This window comes from Petromyzon marinus, chromosome 35, assembly GCF_048934315.1.
Source record: "Petromyzon marinus isolate PM22_M1 ecotype Great Lakes invasive population chromosome 35, UKy_Petmar_22M1.pri1.0, whole genome shotgun sequence".
In the NCBI taxonomy this organism is placed as follows: Eukaryota; Metazoa; Chordata; class Hyperoartia; order Petromyzontiformes; family Petromyzontidae; genus Petromyzon; species Petromyzon marinus.
Window position 1 is genome coordinate 12,007,318 of NC_133701.1, and position 16,209 is coordinate 12,023,526.

At 46.6% G+C, this 16,209-nt stretch overlaps 1 protein-coding gene across 14 annotated transcripts in view; it reads left to right on the forward strand.

The window, feature by feature from the left end:
• The window catches only part of LOC116948956 (microtubule-associated serine/threonine-protein kinase 3), a 301,721-nt gene that overhangs the window by 182,093 nt on the left and 103,419 nt on the right, over positions 1-16,209 (forward strand). Inside the window, exon 1 of one of the 14 annotated variants that reach the window (XM_032966277.2) lies at positions 7,195-7,447. The exons of the other annotated variants lie outside the window; for them this stretch is intronic. Within the exon in view, the coding sequence (XP_032822168.2) occupies positions 7,359-7,447 (89 nt within the window). The 5' untranslated portion in view covers positions 7,195-7,358. Of the gene's footprint in view, positions 1-7,194; positions 7,448-16,209 lie in introns of those variants that run through there. 14 annotated transcript variants of the gene reach the window in all.

Genomic DNA, 16,209 nt, shown 5'->3' on the forward strand with positions numbered 1-16,209 from the left:
GCATGGTTTCCTCTGGGTTCACATGTTTCTTCCCATATATATATAAAAAAAACAATACTATATACCTGCTATTGGGCAAACTTCCCAATGCTAAACAATTATGCGTCACTTTCTCAATTTGGATTACACATTGCAACAATGCCCCCGAATGCAAAAACTTAAACTACTTCATTGCTACTTGTAAACTACTTTTATTTTACCAGGTAAGGCCCACTGAGCTGTATAGCTCTTTTTCAGAAGCGACCAGGCCGCAAGTGATAACTCAACGAAGTGGCTTATCATTGTGTGGAAATGTTTAACAGCTAAATACTGTTAAACGGATGTTTCTAAACGTGGAGGGAAAACCCGGAGTAAAATTAACGCGACCACGGGGAGAACATGCAATATACAGCGGGTGTCAGGGTCGGGATCGAACCCATGAACTCCTGTATACCAGGCGAGATGATTAACATCTCGTCACCGTGGCGTGCTTTGTTTTTGAATGCCCTTTACTTAGCAGGACCCTCCTTAAAAAGAGGAACTCCTGGGTAAATAGAATCTGCCAAATTTAACTTTCAGATATCTGAGTTTGGCCGGAACAGTCCCGGTTTCAGATAGGCTGTTCTGGCGTTAAGATTATCAGGTATAAACTCGATCGATGGTGCAGGTCGTAGGCGGGGTTTGCAGATTTGTAAGCGGTGCCTATGAGTGCCAGTTGGGGCCAACGTCAGACTGAGCTAAGAGGCCACTCACCGTGGCGGCCGGGGGCTATGTAAAAATTGGCGGGATTTTCTGCAGGAGGGACTGCCAGCCTCCGAAACGCACGCCGTGACCTGGTTGAGCCTGCTAGAAATTTGGTAGCCTCGTCGTACAAAATTACTTAGTTGGCTGAGTAGTCAGCATGCTTGCTCCTGAGCCAAGTTGGCATAAAATCACTTTTTATTCCTTCCACATCTGCTTGATAATTAGCACGTGGAATTTGAAGATGGTTCTCGTTGCAAAGATTACCAAGGCTCAGATTCTGGTGTATCTTTGAAAAAGAATATTTTTTCTGTATCTTACGTGAAACTCACCCTGGTAAATAGCATACATTAAATTAACTAAATAACAAAATATGCGGTACATTTGTTTGTTGCACAGCTCCCCAGGTCTTTTTTTTTTTGCGCAAGAGAAATTCCATTGCAAAATACCATCACCTGGTTGAGTAAAGGTGCGTTATAACGGTGCGTTGTTTTACAACGGAAATGTTAGCCATTGCTGTTATTGGAAAGTCTCGAAGCTTGTGTGAGCCCGCAACTTGGTGTGGCTGCACCAGTCGCAGCAGCACATGGCTGTGAACATCTGCAGCAGCTGTGGATTAAGATCAGTGGTTTAATTGGCCGGAGCTGTGTTGTGTGTGGACTGCAAACACACCTCAAGGCAAAATCAATCGGCTGACCGCTAAAGAAAAAAAAAATGCAATGGTCATAGTGGGTGGATGTTTGCCTACAGACTGGGCCTCAGCTAGCAGTGCAAACAGAAATGGTGTCCTTCCAGTGCTCTGTGTCTGAGTGTGTCTGAAAGAGAAATCAAACACAGATGCGATAACTGTGTGGGTGTGCGTGCCGTAGTTGTAAGGGCATTTAATTAAGTATCGGAAAGGAGCATAAAATGCTTTGTTGTTAGTGAGCACACTTTTATTTTCAACTGACCATCATCAGCCTTGAACGATCCACTGCTGAGTGAAAGCTTCCCCAAAAATCCCTTGCCATCTGTCAGTCTTGCAATCCAACAGTCCATCTGGAATGCCGCACATTGGCATTGTTTCATCTTTTAATCTCAAAAGGTAACGTCCTCCGCAGCGCATTCCCTTCTCTGGCTGTCACTCCGTCATGGTGGCGAGAAGTTAACTACCTCGCCTGGAATGCAGGAGGTCGTGGGTTCAATCCCGACCCTGACACCTGTTGTATATTTGGAGTTTGCACGTTCTTCCCGTGGTCACGTTGATTTTTTTCCGGGTCCTCTGGTTTTTCGCTCCACACTTAGAAACGTGTGTTTAGAGTATTTGGCTGCTAGAAATGTCCATATGATGAGCCACTTTGTTGAGTGATCATTTGTGGCCAGGTTGCTTCTCAAAAATAGATGTATAGCTCAATGGGCCTTACCTGGTAAAATAAAAATAGTTTATAGTTGAAAAGTTTTGGCCATTGTCCCGTTACTCCAGATGTGTTCTGCCCAAGCCCACATCATTTTCCTAAGTCATTATGATGTCTCAAACTTACATATCTCTAATCAATGTGTTATTTTTCTGTCCATGCTTCTTCATTGCTCACATTGCAGCTTTTGCCCCAACCAGTATACTTTTGAACTAATTTTTCATATGGAGTGTCAACTACGAAACATGTGTTGTTTTTGAACGTCAACGTTTCTAGGATGACATAGGTTGTTTTGGGGGTGACAGGTGGTTGATTGCATGTTGGTTCCATCTCAGTTTTCCATTTTCTTGTTTCATTTAAGGTCATGAATAGAATTATTATACTATGAATGTGTACTTTGTAGCTTGATCTGTATGCATAGGTTGGTATTGTGCGCTCATATCACTTCAAGCTACTGACACAATTGCAATTGCTGTGGAATAATGTCAAAATGTTTACAGCTTTGATAAATGAAACTGACAGGTGCATGCTAATAGTAATCTATAAACTAAGTGGTTATGGCTATGTCTGGGGTGATTGTCATGCTTAGCCTGGAATTGTGATTCCATTCTCAGAATCGAGTTATGATTCCTAACGAGATTGTGTGGGATCAAAGGAAGAATGAAAATTACTGGCGTCTGGGTTGCGTGGAACCCATCGTGGCATTTAGGTCAAGAAGGCAGGGCCCTTTGGGGCCTCGGTCGGCCTCGTGGAATCGTCACGGAATTGTAAAGGCGCCACTGTGGCGAGATGTGAACCTTGCCTGGTATGCAGAAGGTTGTGGGTTCGATCCCGACCCTGACACCTATTGTATATTTGGAGTCTGCATGTCTCTCTCCCCGTGGTCACGTGGATTTTTCTCTGGGTCATCCATTTTTTCCCTCCACATTTAGAATCGACGTGTTTAGAATATTTGGCTGTTATAAATTTCCATGTGTTAAGCCGCTTCGTTGAGCGATCATTTGTGATGGCCAGGTCACTTCTGAAAAATAGCTATATAGGTCAGTGGGCCTTACCTGGTAAAATAAAAAATAGTTCATATTCTTGGTTCTTTCGGTAAAGTCACGTAGATAGAAAATACAATAACCAAAAAATGAAAATAATGAAAGCAAAAACACCCCACGACGTTCCGATCGCAACACAAGCGGTCTTCATCAGACCGCTTTTATTTTTCATTTGAATTTAAATGTTTTTATCTTTATTTTCCATCTACGTGACTTTACCGAAAGAACCAAGAATATGAATTCCTGCAGTCACAAAAGTTTTAAGTAGAAAAAATAGTTCAGTTTAGTAAGGCTGATACCGGCCAGCTGGAATCACATTCAATACCAGCCGCCCAGACTTAAATGTGCACTGGGTAGCAGGATCGGCTTTGGTTATTTACATCTGAAGGGTGGCTTTAATTTTTGAACCATATAGTTTTTCTTGATCTCCACGACTGTGTGTGTGTGGGGCAAAGGACTTGGTTCCCTCCAAATTTTCCTTCGGGATATGTGGGGAACGGTGGTACAGTGGTTAGCGCGCTGCCCATGAACCCCGGAGCCCCGAGTTTTATTTCCGGCCTCGGCTAACGTTGGTGGCAAGTGATATCAAAACTGGAACTGGGCTCCCCATCTAGGTTTACTCGGCCTTATATGAATGCATCGTGTCGTGTGTAAACGTGAGCACTGGGGAGACTAAGACAACCAGGCGTGGTTCTGGCCACGTTGACCTATCATGTGTGCTGTTCAGACCTTAATAGGTGCTTGCTAACAGCACATGCACGAAAAGTCTGTTGAAGGCTTACACGGGTATACTTGCCTGAATGAGCTATGCCACGTGTTTAGGTTTGAATGTGTATGCGTGATGCTGCATTGAGCCAGTAGCAAGAGGAACAGCAGTTAAGCCATCAATCACAGGCTCATCTTAAAAGCAATTTTTGATCCACAAATAATTTCAGGCGTCTTTGATATTTATTTGTTTCTGCCAATGAGCGTCTGCTGCAAATGCAAGATACATTTTTGCTTTACAATCATTGTTGCCATTTCTTCTCATTCGCTGCCAAGGGACCGTACTTTACTGTGGGGGATTTGAGGGCGAATGCAGAGGTGGTGGGGGGAGGGTTAATGGAGGGCTTTTTAATCTCAAAAGCCATGACAATTGACAAGCCATGCCTTTGTTGGCACTGGACTTAAGCTTCCTGTGGGTTTGGCACAGACCAACTTGCTTTCTGTCAGAAGGGTGGACGTGAAAAGAGCAGAAAAATTCCCCCCAACACTGGCAATGCAACAACAGCTGCTGTGAATGCACAACCTTATTAACCATTAACACAATATGTTCATGCAATTTTATTAACTTTAGTTAATATTATATTATCACCCTACCTCCGTTATTATGTAACTCGCTGCTATTAGCAAACGTTCACCTTAAGTTGTATGTGTATCTCGCGTTCACGTCGCATGCGGATATGGCGCAGTCTACAGCATATCAAGAGGCGGAGGAGGGGGGGGGCTCGTGATGAATTCCACCCCCGCGTTGTCCGCATTAGTGGTACAGTCTCGTGCTAATGCATGCGCAAAGGATGGAAGCCGCTCTATAGATCTTCATGCGAATACTGTACATTGCATTCGCAGTCCCATGTATATATTTTATTTTCATCTCACTGGCTGAGCACATGCTCCCGGGTCTAAAAATGCCAAGCGGCCAGCAACAATGAACGTCATTCCTCCTTTTAACACGTCGGCTTTCGCGACCAGTGTCATCCATAATACAGGTATTTCTGGATTAGATCGTGTGAATATATACACGTGTCGTTAAACCTATCACCACCCGACAGCCAATTAGTAAGGTTTGTCACGTAAACAGAACGTGGCCAATTCGTTACTAGCACAGCACACCGGTGTGTTGGAGAGTAAAGCCATAACATTTACAATCTGAGCACGACCTTTTGCCAGTAATTACAACTCGCTTCATCAGGCTACACCCAGATTTGTGGGGAAATCCTCCTTAGCTAGCTATCTACCCCTCTATTTAAGGAACGAAACCGGAGTATTTCTCCACAGATCTGGTTGTCACCTAATTAAGATGGTTGTAATTACTGGCAAAACGTCGTACTCAGATTGTGAATGTTATGGCTTTGCTCTCCAACACACCGGTGTGCTGTACTAGTAACCGATTGGCATGTTCTGTTTCCATGACAAACCTTCCTAATTGGCTGTGTCAGGTGGTGGCGGGTTTAACGACACACATATTCACACGATCTCACCCAAAAAAACCTGTATTATGGGTAATTCTTCCTTATCCCTTCATGGGTCTGTGTTTTGTATTTACAATTCTTATCATTATGATGGACTTAAAACATCTCGGCGAGAGTGGCCATTGAAGGCCGTAGCCTGAGTACTGTTGTGAGTAGGTGTGCTTTCTTGGCCGTAATGCGTAGCAACTAGTATTAAAAAGGAAATGATGTCTATATGTGTCGTTCATCCTGCCATCAGCCAATTAGTAAGGTTTGTCACTTAAACAGAGCATGCCAATTAGTGACTAGTACAGCACACCGGTGTGTTGGAGAGTAAACCCACAACATTTTACAATTCGAGTCCGACGTTCTGCCGGGAATTACAACCAGCCTCATCAGGCAACAGCAAAAGCCCCCGTGTTAAACTCAATGGAATTTGAGTACATGATGCCATGCCGTTGACGTTGTTTTTGATTGACACAATCAGCCACTAATGGCTGTAGCAGGAGTTGCTCGCTAACACTACTGGCCCCGAGATGTCTTTTGCTTTGTGTCTGTTTAACGTCTTCTGCGTACGCCTAAATATGTGCCCGCCAACAGCATGGGGGTTTTTTGGTTGTTGTGTGTGCGTGTTTTATACGGGCCTTTAATAGTAGCTCGTGGACAACGCGTACGGAATGCCGTCAGCTGTCTGGTGATGCGCCAGTCACGTGGGAGTTGCATGTGATACGCAGACTTTTGTCGCCAATCTCCAACAGGTCTTGGGTTAAGGTTCTTTGTGGTGCGTTTTGTTTATCAATATTTATTAGTGCTCGTAAACACCGCGGACAGGAGTGGCCCTTTGATTTTATTATGCTTTGCCTGTTCGACACTCCCCGAATAATGTGCTCGCTCACAGCACTTGAAAAGGAAAGTCTTTGTATCTGTGTCATGTGGTCAGTAATGTTCTTAATAACTGATTATCAACAATGTCGGGAGGTGGTCTTTTGTTGTTTTGTGGGCTCCACGCTGGCCTTAATAGGTGCTCACTAACAGCTCTAGGGGAAGGAAATGTGTTTGTCTGCATGTGTACCACACCAACCTTTATGTGCATTGTTGGCTAACAGTACACGAGGTGTCAGATCTCATACGCGTCACTGGCATCAAATTTGCCTGTTTCACAACGGCCTTAATAACTTGAGACAGAAGGATCTCCGAGGCCTTGTTTTCCCACTCTATTCTTGAAAGACGCTCGGCTTACAGCATAGGAAAGACGCCGTAGCTATGTCCCACATCTATGAATAATTCAGAATAACCCAATGCGACTGACTGCAGTCACCAATCACGAACCGTGGGCCACAATGGCACCGGCAGCGTTTCTGAAATTCACCAGGCGCTACTCCTGAAAGCCATCCGCTGGCTCACTCGCAATCCTCGACACGAACGTATAAACATGGCTGGTCAACTCCTCACCCGACGTACAACAACCATAAGACGATAGCACATTGGATGCGGTTGGGGGGGGAATTATTTGGTGGTGTGTGCGTGCGCCGCCGTGTTCTCCCAAGTCGTCTCGCTGTCGGGGTGCGCAGGGCGGGGCCAGTGTCTTGAATCGAAGCCCCCTCGCTCTCAGTGGTCGGCCAAGCGCCGGGGGGGGGGGGGGGGTGCCTGGGCGGAGCTGCTCCGGCAAAAAAAACCGAGCTGTTTTAAAGCAGCGGCGGCGGTGGCAGCGAGCCTCAATCGCGCATGCCCCTGCCGTCAGACGCGCGTCCTCCCCTCCCGCCCGCTCGTTCGCCTCCTCGCTCATTCATTTCGGTCACGTCCCCCTTGCTATCAACATCATTATTATTATTATTTCGCGTGGATCTTGAGTTAAATGGCTTCTCCTCCTCGCGCGTCACTGTCTTGGCCGTCCGCTGTCATTGCCGCCACCCTCCTGCCGCTCCTCCCGCTCTTCGTCGCCTCGCCGTCGCCGCTCCACCGTGGGGCGATGCCGTCGCCGCTGGGCGACCATGTCTGACGCCTTCTGGACGGTGCTCTCAAATTTCTCCATGCCCCGTTTCCTTGACGGCAGTGACAGCATGCTGCGGCGATCCAAGAGGTGAGGCCGCTCGTAAACGCACGGCCGCGAGTCCCCCGCCTCTGTTGTCGGGCCGCCTTCCCTCCCCCGCCGTGGCCGCAGCGAGGAGAGCCCCGGCAGCTCGGCCCGGAAGGCGTCGTCACCTGTTAATGGGCAGCGTCACCTGTTCATGGGCAGCGTCACCTGTTAATGGGCAGCGTCATCTGTTCATGGGCAGCGTCACCTGTTCATGGGCAGCGTCACCTGTTCATGAGCAGCGTCACCTGTTAATGGGCAGCGTCACCTGTTAATGAGCAGCGTCACCTGTTAATGGGCAGCGTCACCTGTTAATGGGCAGCGTCACCTGTTCATGGGCAGCGTCACCTGTTAATGGGCAGCGTCACCTGTTCATGGGCAGCGTCACCTGTTCATGGGCAGCGTCACCTGTTCATGGGCAGCGTCACCTGTTCATGGGCAGCGTCACCTGTTCATGGGCAGCGTCACCTGTTCATGGGCAGCGTCACCTGTCAATGGGCAGCGTCACCTGTCAATGGGCAGCGTCACCTGCTCATGGGCATCGTCACCTGTTCATGGGCAGCGTCGGGCGGTTGCTGGCATTTGCCCTTATGCTGTATCGTCCACACGTGTGGATATATGTGCGTGTGTGCACCTTGGTCAGTCAACCCGTGGCACCTGGGTCTGTCTCGTGTGACCTCCTGTTGGTGAGCACTTCACGTGGCCTCAAAGTCCACCTAGCCTGGCACGAGCATTATGGAAATGTCACCGCCGCTTCGTGGCGAATGGCGGCTGTTGTTTGTTTATAGGCACTGCACTGAAATACTGTGTCTGTGGCGTGGTTATGTGCGTGTCTGTTAGACTCAGCCTCAAATGAGTACCTGGTGCAATGTGTAAACATCGCCACTCGGGAGACAAAGGCGGTCGGGCGTGGTGCTGGTCACCCACCCCCTCGTGTGCCATGCCGGCCTTCATAGGTGCTCACTAACAGCACTTTCCCCAACAATCTGTTGACGTTGTACGGGGGATCTTTGTTAGATGTGTGTTTGTGGCTGTGACACAGCAGGGGAGCCCAGGAGGTGCATCTGCCAATCATTTCAGTCGGTTAACCCAAAACGCCGGGGTCTGTTCTGCCACCTGCCAGCAGCGAGCCTTCCACACCTCACGTGATAGCCTCAGAGTGCACGTAGCTTGGCACGAGCGAATGGCAGCTTTTGTTTGTGCACGTGTGCATGTACAGCCCTCGTGTCAATCCGCCGCCGGATAAGGGCCTATGCTGTGTGTGTTGGTCTGAAGGTTATATGATCAGACTTTGCAACACTGGTCAGTGTGGGTTGGTTCATATATGCGTACATTCATATACATAGGTTTGCAGTGTAGTTTATGTATGAATGTGTTGTGTATATGTGGTCATGTGTATAGCCATACATGTTTTTGTCTTTTTACGTATAGCAGTTCAGTCTATGCATATTTAGAGAGTGCAATATAGTACGGACACTGTGTTAGGGTTTGTGTATCATCGCCCTGCTTTGTGAGCGTATTGTATTAATGTATGCCTGGTTGTGTGTGTCTTTGCATGCATGCTAATGTGCACCGAGCCTGGCACAAAAACCACGGTGACATCTCCGCCACTTAGTGGCGAATGGCGGCTGTTGTGTATGCCTTTACACATGTATTCAGGATTTGCATAGTATGGATGATATATACCTATGTATACCATGTGTGTACGTTTCTTCAGCAGCCTTAGGCTAAGCGCTGCCTGCCAATACCAGCAGTGAGACGGATCACCACAGTCCATCTCACTGCAGCACATAATCTCATCACTCTACTTCCGGAGTGTGGGCATCTTCTCCGGCATGTTCGCTATTTTGCCATGCGGTCTCCAATCCCGGCCATCGACCATCTGCCGTTTTGATGCAGTGTGCTGGGCAAGCCTATTCCGTTCCTTCAACGTCAATATGTTTCGAATGTGCATCCAGTTAGTGTTACATGTCTTCCTTCTCTCTGTTTGTCGGTGTAATTCCCAAGCGTGCATCATTCAGTGTTTCTTTGCGCACTTTTCAGCGTTTGTTCCCACTTTGGCAATTGCCAATATTTCTGATCCATACATCACGGTGGGTAATATGCACGAATTGGAAACTTTCTTGGTATTGGGATTTTTATTGTTAAATTCAGTTTCCCAAAGGTACTCTCTATGCTGCTCTCTGTTTCACAATGTTGGACCCAAACATCTTTCAAATAATTGCCCTTGGTATACATATTCTGCTGTGTTTTCAAGTTGTGTGTATGTTGAACTTCTTTCGCACCATACGTGGCCAGCCGTGCTAATCGAACGTGCGGAGGAAGGGCAACAAACTAAACACAAAACTCAGTTCTGAAGAAACGAGTGTTCAATTGAGATGATTTAAAAGTGCCTAACTCCAGTGGCTTCCTAATATCGGAAGGAAGAGCGTTCCAGACAGCCGCAGAAGTTAATTTGAAAGCTCGCGATGCAGTGACTTTATTTATTCGATGACCAGCCAAGTCAAAATCAGTTTAATTTGTTTTAGTAATCCTTTTTATATATTACTTTTGAATTGCTTTTTCAGTACTTATCTTGCGCACAGCAATTGCGACCTGTTTTAAGTTCTTAACTAATTTCCTCTTTGATTTTCATTGCTTGTTATTCTCACCAGGTTGTTCGCAAATACAAGATGGTTCATGCCTAATCTATTTATTCAATTCCATTTTTGCTAAATATTTTCCAGTGCAGCGCACGATATTGCTGTCGGTGGCCGTGGTTAGAGCTTACCACCTTGCCTGCCTCCTCTTCAGTAAAAATAACATGTAGCCTTTGGGTAATGGGTAAAAGTGCAGTCCTGCAATTAATTTCTCACACCACTGCTGGCTAGAGGGCCTCCACTCGAGGGAGCTCCGGGAAACCCCAGGGGAGGGTAATTTGGCCTACTCTTCCATGCTCGTCAGACGTCGAGGAAGAGGTGGGAGTACCCACTATTTACCCCACCACAAGCGACCTGCTGATGGACTAACCGTGGTTTACTCTGCTGGGTGGGCAGAAGCCAGGGAGGGGGGTTGGGGGATTTCAGAAACTCGCCTCACCGTTTCAACTGCCGTGCCAGGAAATAAAACTGGTGACCTCTGGATTGCAAGTCCAGTGTACTAGCCATAAGATATGTACTCTACGTGTGGCCTGCATGACATATGAAATAGACCGAGTATGGACTACGTGTCAATGCATTTATCTGCACGGTTTGTACATTTGCCTCCGTAAATTATACAGCTTGGATAAACACTGCCTCGTTGTGAGCGAACCATCCGGCACAACTGCATTTTTAATTATCTCTGCGCGCGCTGCATGTGCAACGTACGCAACAACGCAGCGGGAGCAGCGCGTGGTATGTTTGCGTAGAGCGTATCGTGGCTGCTTTCCGCGCCTTGAGACAGGCGTGTGGTTTTTTTTCTCTTCAAAAATCCAGAATACAACTGCTTTCCCATTCGCTCGCCTCGTTCCGTGGAGCCGCACTTTACCATTTGCCTTATTTATGGTGCAACTGTACGCACGGTGAGGGCGGCCGTGCGCGACGCGGACCTTTGGAATGCCTTGTGGATCGCGCAAAAGCCAGCCGCCTGCGTTCATGGGCCTCGGCGGCTGCCTCATTTGCCTGGGCCTCCCGGTGTGCCCGCATAGGAAGTCAGAGTTTTGAACGGTGCTCTCAAGTTGATCCTTCTATTATGTTTAAAACAAATCTAAAAATACAGCTGTAGTAGTTGTCAGTACGTGTCCTGCCACTGATGGAGGAGGGCTTCCGCACATCTGTAAACATCACGAGGGTCTTCATGCTGATCATTGCAAGTTGGTGACGGTGGTGAGCATAGACGTGGAAGTATTGAAGTACAGTACAACATATTTTTAGTTCTTTCGGTAAAGTCACGTAGAAGGGAAACAATACAATAATACAAATATAAAACAATAAAATTATCACGACGTTTCGACTGCAACACAAGCAATCATCATGAGGTGTGAAAACCACAGCAAGAAATTTTGAAAAAAGTGGCGTTTTTTTAACGTTAGCACCACGGAGACCGATTTGGCAGTTTATTCAGTTGGATGATTCCATCTATGTTCGAAAAAGAGGAGGGGGGGAGACGAAAATAATGGATGCGGTCTGAAAGCCACCGTAAGCGTGAACAATCAATTAAGACCCGAAATGGTTTATCAAATCCTTCCAATGATTGCTAAGCCAGAATCCATCTTCTCGGTTGAAATTGTCTCTGTGTTTGCATATGTGGATAGCTTCATGAACGAATTTCTCATGGTAGCCAGATGGCTTGCAAAGAACCTCTGTCTTGGAGAAGTCGGTGTCATGTGAGCCTACTGAACTATAACAGTGAACATTCAATGTTTGCCGCACTGCTCTCTGCTGCCCATCACATAGCCCTATGACACCCTCTTGAACGCACGATGGTCACCCATCGAAGCACTCGCTCCAGGCTCGATTCTGTCGACGCGCTTACGATAAGAGCTGATGGAATCGCGTGCTTTTGGGGTGATTTGCTGATAGAAAGTCACGTGATTTATGAATCCTAAGTCTCTACTCGGGAAAGTCGCACCAGTTCTCAAGCTTTTTTTTCCCCCGGAGAATCCTGCTTGAGATGTTTGGCCAGCTGTTTGGAGTCTTTTTTACGTCTTGGAAAAGAATACGGTGCACGGGGATAACCCTTGCATACCAGCAGAGAACTGTGCAACTGCACACAGGCGACTTACACTTTCTGTACTGATTTGTAAAGACTCCCATGTCATTGTGCCCCACCAAGTTGGCATCTCTGAGTCGCCATGATAACCTCAAACTTTGTGTCACGAGCAATGGAAACATTGCAGCATTTGCCCCCCTGTGATAATTTGCCCTGATAAATACACGTTTTAAGCTTTATCTACCCACATTGATTCAGTGTCAGAACCCACTAGGATTGTCTCGTTCTTTAGTTCAATTTCATTTTCACGGCTTCCTTGGCTCATCACCCTTTTGTTTGATGATTATTCTTCACTGAGTCAATGCATCGCATCTTCACCTTTGCCCTATCTCTTGTTCCGCGTACCTGTGCGCGTGAGTAATTCCAATTTTGGTATTCATTCTAGATTCGTTCTAGACCCATAGGCCAAACCACTTCATTCATCTGCTTTGGATCTTTTTCAGTGTTTGTAGTTCTCACGACATAAAGAACTTACAGTAAAACCTTGGATTGCGAACATAATTCGTTCCGGAAACGTGTTTGTAATCCAAAGCACTCGTATATCAGTTGTGATCACGTGACACTGGGCAGACAAAGCGTATATACGTACTCCTCGTATTGCAAAACCTCGCTCGTTTATCAAATTAATATTTATTTAAAATGGTTGCTCGTCTTGTAAAAACACTCGCAGACCAAGTTACTTGCAATCCAAGGTTTTACTGTAATTGCATTACAGACAGAGTGAGGCATTCAAATTTGATCACACCTATTCCAGTTTGGGCTCACTGCGTGCACCGAGCTGCTTGGACCGACAAGTGTAAAACTCGTGGGTATGTGGATGCAGTTTGGTGTAATTTCTTTTTTCGCACGTTGCCTTATTAGTCTCAGAAATCTGAGTTCACGTCCAGACGTGGCACGTTATTGGCAAATTACGTCATTAGTCGTGATATTATAGCACTGCTCCAGATACCCAGGTTCGAATTGTGTCCATCTACGGCAATCACAGTTGATGTCTCGGAATCAGAATATTTGTTTAGAATGAGAATATTTGTTTAGACTGGAGGAATTTGATGAGCTATGAAGCTCTTTTTTCCCCCCACAGATGTCTAGTAGTGGGGTCAGCAAGTTACAGTGTGTGAAACTGGCCTTGGCTGAGTCACCTTTAGTTGAGTGGCCTGGTTAAGCTTTTTCAACGTTTTCACAAAGGAAACCTGTCATGCATGGTGCTGGCCAGGCCAATCCATCATGTGGTTATATCCACCGTAATAGATGCCCCCTCGGACTAGACAGAGGCTGTCATGTACTTGAGTCATAAAATAAGCCACATTCGCAAAATGCAGAGTGGATAATTAGGGTTTTGATTCACTGGGGCAGTACAAGAACATTTCCGTGAGTCAGCACATTGTGTCTTTAACAGTAAACGTATCAGTTATTATATTTATTCCACATGGATTTGCACGTGTGACAATCCAATAGGAATATACCGGTAATACGTGAGGTTTTTTGAAATGTAAAATATCTCTGGTTCAGTGTACTTACGTAGAACAAAAAGGGAACATATGCAGCCGTGCAATTGCTTGCTGATGCCAATGCTGGTGAGAGGGCCTCCACTCTAGCGAGAACTGTAGAGGGTATTTGGCCTATTCTTGCACATTGACCAGACGCATTGGAAGAGGTGGATGTACGGTCACTTTACGCCGCCACACATGACCTGCCAATCGACTCACCGTGGTGTAGCCCATTGTTTCCTGCTGGGTGGAAAGAGCCGCGGTGGGGGGAGAAGGGGTTCGAGAAACTCGCCCCCTTCGGTTCGACTGCCGCGCGTCGGGAAATTAAATTGAACTGGCAACATGTGGATTGCAAGGCCAGCGTGCTCACCATTACACCACGGCAGCCGCCCTATATAAATGAACCACAATACCCTGCTGATCTCATCGAGGTACATGAGCCATCACACAAACTCTGGTCATCCTCGCAGCAGCGGCTTTTCGCTGGCCCCGGAACAAAGAGGGTCACCGCATCGCACGGTTTGAGATGCGCTTCTGCGGCCGTCTGGAACGCTCTTACTTTTGATATCAGGAAACCACTTGAGTTATGCACTTTTAAATCGAGATTGAAAACTCATTTCTTAAGAACAATTTTTTGTGTTAAGTTTGTTGTCCTCTCACATCTCTGATTAGCATGGTTGACTACGTACGGTGCAAAAGAAGTTCAACATACATAAATAAAAAGGTATCATTCATTATTAATGTATTAAAATTAGATGGAAGTTTGAGCGAGGTAAATAAAAAAAACAAAGAAACACCCACTTGGAATAATTGAGAATACATCGTCTGAGTCTCATCTACACCTCTCCATGTCCACCATGGCACTGGCGACACATCTGGTTGATTTTAGAGCGTCCTAGGGGTATTGTTCAATTTAAATAGTGTGGTATATGTTGTACAGTATATATTAATTATATATGTAGATAATCAAATAAATAATAATGTCCAGACGACCAACTTATACCAAACTTATCCAAATAACTAAGAATTAAATGGAAATGCAGAGCTTTTTTTATTTTTGTAGTTTTGTAGAATTTCACCATCTGTATATTCTGAGCGGTGTGCCGCTCATCACAGCTCATAGATGTGACTCTTTCATTCACCCGACTTAAACCAGTATCCTCAGTTTTATGATAAAGCCATTGATGTAACGGGAGGACGATGGGTTGGAGACCATGCATGACTCCTGGGCACTGTTTGTAGATGTTAACTATCTCACCTGGTATACAGGAAGCATGGGTTTGATCCCAACCCTGTCGCCTGTTGTATATTTGGAATTTGCATGTCCTCCTTGTGGTCGTGTGGATTTTTCTCCGGGTCCTCCGTTTTTTTCCTCCACATTTAAGAAACACACGTTCAAAGTATTTTAGCTGCTATACAGACAGTCCCCGACTTCCGGAAATCTGACCTTACCCCTCACTCGAGCTTCACGAGGATTAAGGTAAATGGAATTAATTTGGGGGGGAAATTGTTCAGTTTCCACATGCAGGAAAAGTCGTGTTTCGGATCGTTCTCGGTAACCTAACCCTTCTGTAACCCGGGGACTGTGTACATTTCCAAGTGACAAGCCACTTCTTTGAGCGATCATTTGTGACCGGGTCGATTCTGAAAAATAACTATAAAGCTCAGTGGGCCTTACCTGGTGAAATAGACTATGGTTTAAATAGTTTTAGTAGTCTCCTTCCCCGATGGGTGCGTCCAGCCTATTGAACGGATTTATAAGGCGGAGGAGCGGGAAAGCAATCCTCAACGGTGCCATATGGCCACATGCAGGTCGTTTTAGAGCTGCGCTCCGTGATATCGGCCTCTTGCTGTGTCAGCTCGGCGGCTCGAGGCGTTTCCGCCATGAAGCGCCGCGTTGGTTACCATGCCGCCGCCGCCGCCGTCGCCGCCGATGGATCTAAAGCCGGCCGCTTTACAATTCTGCGTCACGCCCTGCAAGTGAAGAGCTCTGGGCGCACACCGCGGTCCCCCCCCCCCGGGCGCGCTAGCCACGCGTGTAATGAATCACCTGCCCGGCCCTACAGTTTGATCGGTTGTGACGATGCGCGGTCACGAATTGTGGATGGGGGGGGGGAGGCACGATTCGATTTTGTTGCGTTTCTTGATGATGCTCTTCTGGTTCGTCTCGTCTGTCTCACGGGTTCTGTGACGTTCCAAACCCCCACCCCCCCCCCCACCTATAAACGTGAAGCTAACGTGTGTCGCGTCGAATGTTCATGAATTGTAAATGATCAGTCGGTTACACACGTCATTCGAGGTACACGTTGATTGACGCTTCGTGGCATGCGCAACGCTCGCACGGACACGTCTGCGCAAATGATCACGTGCAATCATTGCCGAGCCGGTTTAGCAATGGCGATTTAGGGTCCAATGAATGAGGCGGTGAATTGCAAAGCGTGTTCGTTGTGAAATTAATAAGTAGTCACAATGTATATTTGAACAAAAGCCACTTCTTATGGATCCGTGGTTTCTCAGGCTCCCGTTCCAAAGAGAGTACAGGCTTCCCCC